Here is a 9,248-nt window from a genome sequence, read left to right as displayed (position 1 = left end):
TTAGGCCTATGAACCATCAACAGTAATAAATTATAGCTAAAAGCGGTCCAACCTTACCAGAGTATGACTCGCAGAAGGTATACTTAACTAAGAAAGTTTAGGTAAACACCTATTACCGATAATTATCGGTAATTATTAAAGCACAGCTTAAGGTACAACTTAAGAACGCGGTAGCTTTAAGAATGTTAAGAAATCCAGTCGTTTCGTTAGAAGAGGGTCAGCATGGTGAAAAGCACTTTTTAAAAAAATATATAAATCCCTTGTTAAACAGCCAAAAAACATAATCAGCGCCTCAAAAACAGGAAAACAACGGGAGCTTTAATGTTTGGCAATTGGAAGGAAGCTGCTACATAAAACAAACCGACAGAGGGCAGAATTGAGCTAGGAAATCTCAGCATTTTGCTCATGTTACATAATTGCATGATCTTTGTCAAGTGGATATCACCCACAGTTTATAAAAATGTAAACAAGAGTATTAAACACATACTGTATACCATGTATGCAAATATGTATTAATTTCATCGAATAATTGTACTTTATTTATACACTGTGTATCCAATTCTAAGCGTTTTGCTGCCCGGATGTAATGATGTAATGTTTTAAAAGGGGTGAGGCTTTTTATAAAATACTTACTTTGATGTCCATGTAAAGAATGACAGCATTTATTTTGTGCTCCATTTATAATATAATTAGTTGTTTCTACCTGTCATCTATGTGAATGTATTAAATACATACATGTATGCTACCGGATGACTAGGTACTCTATATATATATTTCCAGAGTTAAGAATAAGAGTATAACCATCAAAAGACAATTGTAACCATGTGAAGTATGTTGGGACTAAAAGTATCCAAAATAATGTACAGTATATTAATAATAATGCCTACATTTCAAAACTGTACTCTTGGCACTTTAATCGTCCAGCTTCTTGAGGTCTCAACCTGGCAATCTTTTTAAAAGAATGAAAGGAAATTCCATGATGGACTCTTTTATTCATTAGTTGGTTATTGTTTTGATTATTATTGATTATAATTTTATAGTCTTATTTCATTAACACTGCATATAGGAATTTATTGTGTGTCTGATATTTGACCTTAGTGTTTTGACTTCCACAACCTTTTATGTTTTACTTATAGTCAATGTCAAGTTCTCAGGGGGTTTTGCTTTACTTCTGCCCAAACTTGAAAGAGGCCTTAGCCATAAACAGGGTTTGATGGAATCAACTCAAACGATTTCTTCTTTTTGTGATTTATTTAGACAAATTTATCAGAAGTTTTCCATTTAGTTAGCCATTTAGTTAGGTTGAAAACCTTTACAAGAAAAGAGAAACAAAATACAAAATACAACAATTACTTTAAACCTTACATTAACTTCAACAAACAACATTCACAGTGTTAGATGAACCAACATGAGTGCAAGGCATTTAGAAATTAACTACATTAACTCTAGCAATTTCACCATCAACATTTGCATTTAACAGTAAACAGTTGACAAATATCAGCATCAAATCATTATCTTACCAGTAGCATCCCTGGAAATGCCCAGCAAGTAAAGTCCTTCCCCAATTCATCAACTTTCAACAGCAACTCACAACAAGTGCTTCACAGCCTCTCACTACATGTGCTTCAAACAAAACTCTTCACTTCCTGATTTCTGGTCTGAAGACTGGAAAGTCTCAACTCCCTTTTTCAAAATAAAAGTCTCTTTTTTAAAACAAAAGTCTCTGTCCATTTGCAATCTGACAGCACACCTCCCACTTGAGCTCCTGGTTCCAGAACCCGAGGAGGTCATGTCAAGCTTCTTTGGAGTGTACCGGATCTTCTCTTCATTGCTCCTCCACTGGAATCAACACAACAAGACGCCTAACGTCTCTGTGTAAGATCGTTGCAGGGATTTTGTTGGAAAGCTTCTTCTTTGCTGGCGTACTCCCGCTGTGTTCTTCATGGGATGGCTTCTTGATCATGACCGGATAGCTGGGAAACGTCCTGATTCTGACGTCTCTCACAACTCCTTGCTCGTCAGGACACACACTGATCACTCTGCCTAATTTGAACTGACCTCTTAAGGCATTCTGATCCGCAAGCCAAACAACATCTCCTACTGCAACATTCCTCTCCTTTGTGTGCCATTTGCTTCTGACGAAGAGGTTCGGGCCTGCCAATTGACACCATTTCTTCCAGAATTTATTCACCTCTGACTGGATCACTCTCAGCCTTTTGTAGGGGTAACCCTCGAACTGGAAGTCTCCTGGGTCTCCTCTCAAGCTTGCTCGCCCCAGCAGGAGAGAGTTTGGAGTCATATACTCCACACAATCCTCTTGGACTTGTGCTCTCGCATCTATAGGCCTCTCGTTGGCCAGGTTGGCTGCCATATATACAAAGGTCTGGAATTCTCCCCATGTGAAGACTCCATTGCCACCTACATTCTGGAGGGCTCTCTTTACGGTTCGCACCCCTGCCTCCGCCGCTCCATTTCTATGAGGCGAGTCAGCTGGATGGATCTTCCAGGACCACTTTGTGCCATGCTTGGCCACCTTTTTTTCCACTCCTGATCTTTCCAGGTGCTCCAGGAACTGATACAGGTCTTCGAGGGCAGGTTTGGCCCCGACAAAGTTAGTGCCTGGGTCAGACCATACCTTGCTGGGGTGTCCCCTCAACGACGTAAATCTCTGATAGGCCAGCAGAAATCCTTCTGCGGACATATCACTGACAATATCAGCATGAATGGCTCTGGATGCCATGCAACTGAACACAATACCCCACACTTTCAGCCTTGCTCTCTTCTTCACCTCATCTTTCACTTCATATGGGCCAAATAGGTCCACGGCAGTGAACTGATATGGAGCTGCTGGCGTGGTCCGCTCAGGCGGCAGGTCGCTCATTATTTGCTGGCATCTCTCACCTCTCGCTTTCCTGCAGATGACACAACTGTCCACTACTTTTTTGGCTATCCTTCTTCCCTTAACCACCCAGGCTTTTCTCCTCATCCTCAACAGCGTCCCTGCTATACCCTCATGATTGACATTGTGTGCCTCTTGCGCAAGCAGTGTAGAAATCCACGTATCATGAGGGAGAATTGGCACAAACGATTTGTCTTCCCTGAAGGTCTGGATTCTGCCGCCGCAGAGAAGGAGTCCATCTTTGTCCTTAATCACCACTAGTCGGTTGAGCGTAGTATCAGGGAATGTTGTGCCTTCTTGAGCTGCCAAGGAGAGAGTTCTGAAGGCATAGTCGCAGTTTTCAACATTGAGAACGAGAACTTCTTCTTTTGAGGGTGATGCCTCCCACTTTGATTTCTTTTGGGCCTGATATTTCAGGCCTAGCCAGCTGTCAGCAGCCTGTCGTACCCAAGCAACGACATTCACCAACCTGGACAAGCAGCTAAACTTCTTCACCTCCAAAAGATTTTTGACAGCTGAACTGGAAAGTGTTTTCCTCATCGCGGCTTCATCCTGCTTCACTCCTGGATCAATGTCTGATGCATCAGGGCAGACAGTCAGGTGAGTTGTTTCCGCAATATTCCTTTCATTAGAGTCTTCAGCTTTGGTGTGCTCCTGGGAGGAAACCCCGCGGCGTCTCTTCACTTGACCTCTTGTCACCACTGCTGAAAAGGCCTTCCTCTGTAGCTTACTAATGCTGTCTCTGGCGTCAGTTACCACTTCCCCAGCTGACTTTATTGGCCAGTCTTCTAATGGCATCCTCAAAAACTCTGGTCCACTTTGCCAAGTCTCTTTCAGATCCTTTAGAGCAGCTCCCCTAGTAATGATGTCTGCTATATTGAGGTTCCCTGGGATCCACCACCAGTCTTCAACCGACACAGACTTCTGGATTTCTCCTATCCTGTTGGCAAAAAATGTTTGGTAGCCATAGCTGTCTCGCTGAATGGCTCCCAATACTGTCTGGCTGTCAACTAGGTGAAACCAGCGCTCCATCTCCATTCGGCCATGCCTCTCCACGTATTTTCTCAATCTGGCTGCAAACACAGCGCCACAGACTTCAGCCTTCACGGCATCGCCCTTCTGATCCATTGGTGTCAGCTTCGCCTTGGATTCTAGCAACCTGATGTCTATACCTGCATCCGTCTCCCATCTAAGGTATAGAACCGCTCCGTAGGACTTATCACTGCCATCTGAGAAGGTAATGGCCCAGGGTTTTCCTTTCCAACCTAGTGGAGTAAGGCTTCTATGAAACTTTACTTGTCCCAGCTGTGCATACTCCTCAAACAGCTTGGTGGCCTCCTCCCTGAGGCCCTCAGAAAGTGGCTTGTCCCAGGTGTTTTGGGCCAGATTCCCACTCCCTGTTTCCTGGAATGCTTTCCTAACGAGGATGGCACCTTTCTGCTTTAGAGGTGTGACCAGTCCGATTGGGTCATAGAGCCCTGCAACCTGACTCAGCAGTAATCTTCTAGTGAGAGGATTAGGTGTTTTTGATCTCACCTCCTCCATCAGCAGGTCTTGGCCCGTCCTCATCTTCCCTCTTCTTCTGGAGAAGTTGACTGATGACATTATGTAGAGTTTGTCTTCCTCTGCTAGATACCCAATGCCTAATGCCTTGTTGTCCTCATCCTTCATCTGATTTGGCAAAACAAGCATTTTGTTCGTCTCAGAGGGCGTCCTCGCCGTGAGGTTTGTTTCTCCACTTTTCTGCCTGCTACTCTGTGCAGACTGGACCCATGGCTTCAGGGAAAATCCACCTGCTTGCAGAATCTCTTCAATCTCTTTCGTCATTTTGCTAAGTCTGTTTGCATCATTGTGGGATGTGAGGACATCATCCATGTAGCTGTCTTCCTCCAGCACTCTTCGCGCCTCCTCCAGGTGAGAGAACTTGGTGAGCCTTGCAGTTTCTCGCATAGCCAGCTGTGCTATGCATCCAGCAGGTCTGTCCCCTATATTCACCCTTGTGATGACGTACTCCCCTATCTCTTCATCCTGCCGGTCCCTCCAAAGGAATCTGTGCAGATGCATTTCACGTTCCTCCAGCCACACAGAGTTATACATCTTCCTGATGTCTCCTAAGGCTGCATGCACTCCTTTCCTAAACCTTAGTAAGACAGCTCTGATGGGGTTTAAGACATCTGGCCCTTTGAGCAGCAGGTCGTTCATGCTCACTCCCCTGAACTTTTGACTGCTGTTCCATACAAGGCGCACTGGAGTAGTGACTGAGTGGGGATTTGGCGCAACTAGATGACTCACGTACCAAACTGGCCCTTTCCAATCCTCAGTCATCTTCTTTGTGAGTCTCTTTGCAGCTCCGCGCTCAACCATCTCGTGAACTTGAGCAGTGTAAGCAGCGAGCCACTCTGGTTCCTTCCTGAGCCTTTTCTCAGTTCTTAAAAAGGTGGCCTCAACTCCACTTCGGTTATTGGGAAGGCAGGCAGGATCCATTATCCAAGGATACCTTGCATCCCAGTGTGGAGACTTGCTGTGTTCATCTTCAATGATGTACGTAAGGCCATCTTTTATTATTTCAAGTTCCCTTTCCTCTGCTAAGGTCATCTCCTTTCCTCCAGGCTGACAATTCCCACAGCGGCATCCACCACATTTCGGCTCGCAGGCTGCACCGATACTGTCCCATCTCCACCACTCAAGGAAGTCGCGGTGAGTTGCGGCTGTATGCCTAGTTTCAGCGATGGTGTCTTGAATATGGAGTGTCTTCATAATGAAGGGGATCTCAGCAGGAATCTCCTCATATTTGATGGCAGCTGTTCTCATAGAACGGGCAAAGTGCGTCTTCGACTCATGTGCGGCCACGTTTACTTGCTCAAACAGATCAGGGTGTGCTCCGCCCACCGTCTTTCCAAGAGGACTCTCCCACAAGACAAGATCTCCTACAACCTTCATCCTTTGCGGGGCAAGTCTCCCTTCTCTGTGACTTATGAGCAATTCGATCTTCTTCGGTCTCCTTAGCTCCTCAAGTTCAACTTCAGGGAAGAATCTCCTCAGCTCTTCAGGCCTAATGACTTGGTGAACTTTGGCGATCTCCTTCAGCCCATAACAGAGCAGTTCATGGGCCCTCTCAGTTCCCTTGGAGGTTTTGATTCGAACTCTGAGGAGGTATCTCCTCGTGGCTACTTTGGTAACCATTCCACCAACTCCATGCACAACAAGTGTGATCTTCTCGCTCCTAAGATTCAACCTGTTGGCTGCTTTATGAGTGATATAATTGGTGTCTGAAGCCAGATCCACCAGGGCTCCGATTTTTTGACCTGCATTAGCGGTCACTTCCATCAACATCATAATGACGGGGAGTTCTCTCAATCCTCCTTCTTTGAGGAGGCTCACCTGGCAGTTGGCTGGACAGCTAACCTTTGACACTGTATTGGTGAAGGCCTTCCTGCATTTCTCAGCTAACTCTGGTGTAAGTTCACCCAGGAATTTCTTCTGTTCCTCAGTTAAGCCCTTTTTGTCTCTGTCATCTGTTTGAGGTCTCTCAAGTTCACGCCTCTTGTTGTTTCCTCGTGGACAGAGAAAGAAGTGGTGATCTGAGGGGCCTCTCGTCCTGCAGTCTGCATTTCTGCACAGATAAGTGTCTCTGCAGCCGTCATCATACTTGTGGCATCCCAAACACTCCCTACATGCACCGATCCTTTTCACAGCAGCTTCCTTTTCTGATAGCTTCAGACCCTTGAATTTCTTGCAGAAGAAAATCCTGTCCTTATGTTTCTCATCTCCACAGATAATGCACCCTTCCTCAGCATCCTCTTTCTTCGTGGCTTTAGTCGAGGCATATTTCTTGTTGAACTTCCTTTCTGCTTGGTCTGGTTTCTCTGGCTTGTCTGTGATTCGTAGTTGGTCTAGCCTCTCGAAGATCTCCTCTTGCTTCTTTAGAAAAGCTAGGAGCACATCAAAATGGTTGTCTGGAGTAACACCGTTGCTAGGATCCACCATGAACGTTAGCCAGTCCTTCTTCACAAACTCCGGAAGCTTGCTCTCTAAAGACCTCACCACCAGAGGGTTTTTGATGGCGCCGGTACTTCCTAGATCTGTGAGATCAGCAAGCGCTTTCTCTATTGTCTGGATAAGGTCTACTACTTTTCTTGGCTGATTTCCTTTAACAGGCGGAATCTTCTCCAGCTCTTCAGCAATCTCTAGAGCAATGGCAGATTTATTTCCATACCTGTTAGCTAGCACTCTGAAAACATCATCCGCTGTGGTATAGGTTGACAGGCGAAGATCTTTCACAATTCTTTCTTCCACACTATCAAGAAGCTGAATCTTTTTGACCTCTGGCGAACCAGTTGGCTCTCCCTGCTTTTGAAGGATCTCCCAGTCAGACTTCCAGCGGTGGAAGTCTCTTTTACAGCCGTTAAACGTGGGCAGTTTGGTCGGCTTAATTTTCACTACTGGTATTCTCAGTCCAGTTGGCTCCTGATTCACGCCTATACCTTGCTTCTCCACAGCAATCCTCCGTGCTCTGGCAAACTCAGCTTTCCTCATGTCAAGCTCATTGTAAGACACTCTCAGGTCCTTGCTTCGCATCCGAAAGTTGCTTGCCTCTGCTCCAGGAATCCACGACTCCCAGGCTGTGAATGCGATAGATGTTTCTTTGATCAACTTTTCCAGTACAGTAAGGTGGACTTCAAATCCTTCACAATTACTGCTTTCCACAGGTATTCCATATGCATGCCTACCGGCTTTTTCTGCTTCTTCAAAAGCAGCCTCCAGCGTGTCTGATCCATATCTGCTCCAGAGGTTGGTTTGAACAATCTGCTTTACGTCATTGAACTTTTGCTCACATTCACTGGCAGATTCCTTTAGGCTCGTATCCGGTTTTGTACTTAGCTCTGCACCTTCACCATCTTCACTGGCTGCAAGCTCTGCTTCTAAGCCAGTCCTGTAATCATCATTGGCCTCAAGGACTTTCCTTGAATCGGCAGAGAGCTTCACAAACTCTTGTCTGAGTTCTGTCTCAGTTAAATCACCTGCTCTCCGACAGAGATAGTTAGCTTGCTTAGTGAAGGAAATCTTTGCTGCTGTTCTGCCTTTCTTTAGCTGCTCCAGTGTCTTGCCGAGTGTTTCGACTGCCATCTTGATTACCATACAGTATTATCTCTCTTCAACTCTTGAATTATTGAATCAGATGAACTCTTCTGCATCCACACTCTGGACTCATTGAAGCCGTTAATCTTCTAGTCTCGACGCAGCTCCTTGGTTATCAGGCAGCACAGTGATGGGTGCCAGATGGCACAATGTCACTCAGCAAACAAAAAGGAAGGATCAATCCTCCAATCTTCAACTTTTTCCTTTTCTGTTTCCAACTGTGCCGTTGGTTTTCAACTGTCAAGTTCTCAGGGGGTTTTGCTTTACTTCTGCCCAAACTTGAAAGAGGCCTTAGCCATAAACAGGGTTTGATGGAATCAACTCAAACGATTTCTTCTTTTTGTGATTTATTTAGACAAATTTATCAGAAGTTTTCCATTTAGTTAGCCATTTAGTTAGGTTGAAAACCTTTACAAGAAAAGAGAAACAAAATACAAAATACAACAATTACTTTAAACCTTACATTAACTTCAACAAACAACATTCACAGTGTTAGATGAACCAACATGAGTGCAAGGCATTTAGAAATTAACTACATTAACTCTAGCAATTTCACCATCAACATTTGCATTTAACAGTAAACAGTTGACAAATATCAGCATCAAATCATTATCTTACCAGTAGCATCCCTGGAAATGCCCAGCAAGTAAAGTCCTTCCCCAATTCATCAACTTTCAACAGCAACTCACAACAAGTGCTTCACAGCCTCTCACTACATGTGCTTCAAACAAAACTCTTCACTTCCTGATTTCTGGTCTGAAGACTGGAAAGTCTCAACTCCCTTTTTCAAAATAAAAGTCTCTTTTTTAAAACAAAAGTCTCTGTCCATTTGCAATCTGACAGCACAGTCAATGTTTACTTGTACAGCTGCTTTGTAACAAACGAAAATTGTAAAAAGCACTATATAAACAAAGCTGACTTGACTTGCCTTGACTTATTATTATTATTATTATTAATAAAATAAAGATATAGTTTTCCAAAAATGTATTAATATAATTGTAATTTGGGGTTCTACAGAAGAGGATTTATAAGATCATGAGATGCATTTTTGACAAATTATCTAAATTTCGAAAAGGTTCTTCGAAAAGATATGAAACACTTTCAGACGTCATTGATTGACTCATTCAATTTCATTTGAAGACATTTAACACTCGGTGATCACTGAACTCCATGATTCTCTCTAAATTAGAATCCTATGTAAACATTGCAT

General features: G+C 44.0%; 1 protein-coding gene across 2 annotated transcripts; it reads right to left on the bottom strand.

The window, feature by feature from the left end:
• Positions 1-992: 992 nt before the first annotated feature.
• LOC306891845 (uncharacterized protein) lies at positions 993-8,859 on the bottom strand. Of its 2 annotated transcripts, XR_013786411.1 has the most exons (3): positions 8,657-8,859; positions 1,521-8,446; positions 993-1,310 (listed from the first exon to the last, which is right to left on the bottom strand). XR_013786411.1 is itself a non-coding variant. In XM_079452414.1 (2 exons), exon 2 carries the CDS (start codon positions 8,036-8,038, stop codon positions 1,826-1,828), a length of 6,213 nt encoding a protein of 2,070 aa, XP_079308540.1. In that variant the 5' UTR covers positions 8,039-8,446; positions 8,657-8,859; the 3' UTR covers positions 993-1,825. The 2 variants fall into 2 exon arrangements, 1 of the variants encoding a protein (XP_079308540.1); XM_079452414.1 differs by having other exon boundaries at positions 993-8,446.
• Positions 8,860-9,248: the final 389 nt, after the last annotated feature.

Source organism: Barbatula barbatula (genome assembly GCF_947034865.1).
Source record: "Barbatula barbatula genome assembly, chromosome: 3".
Classification (NCBI taxonomy): Eukaryota; Metazoa; Chordata; class Actinopteri; order Cypriniformes; family Nemacheilidae; genus Barbatula; species Barbatula barbatula.
This window is presented reverse-complemented; position numbering and strand designations above follow the sequence as displayed.

Bases quoted from the DNA above. Each gene is read 5' to 3' on its own strand.
- LOC306891845 (XM_079452414.1), bottom strand. From the start codon at position 8,038: ATGGTAATCAAGATGGCAGTCGAAACACTCGGCAAGACACTGGAGCAG.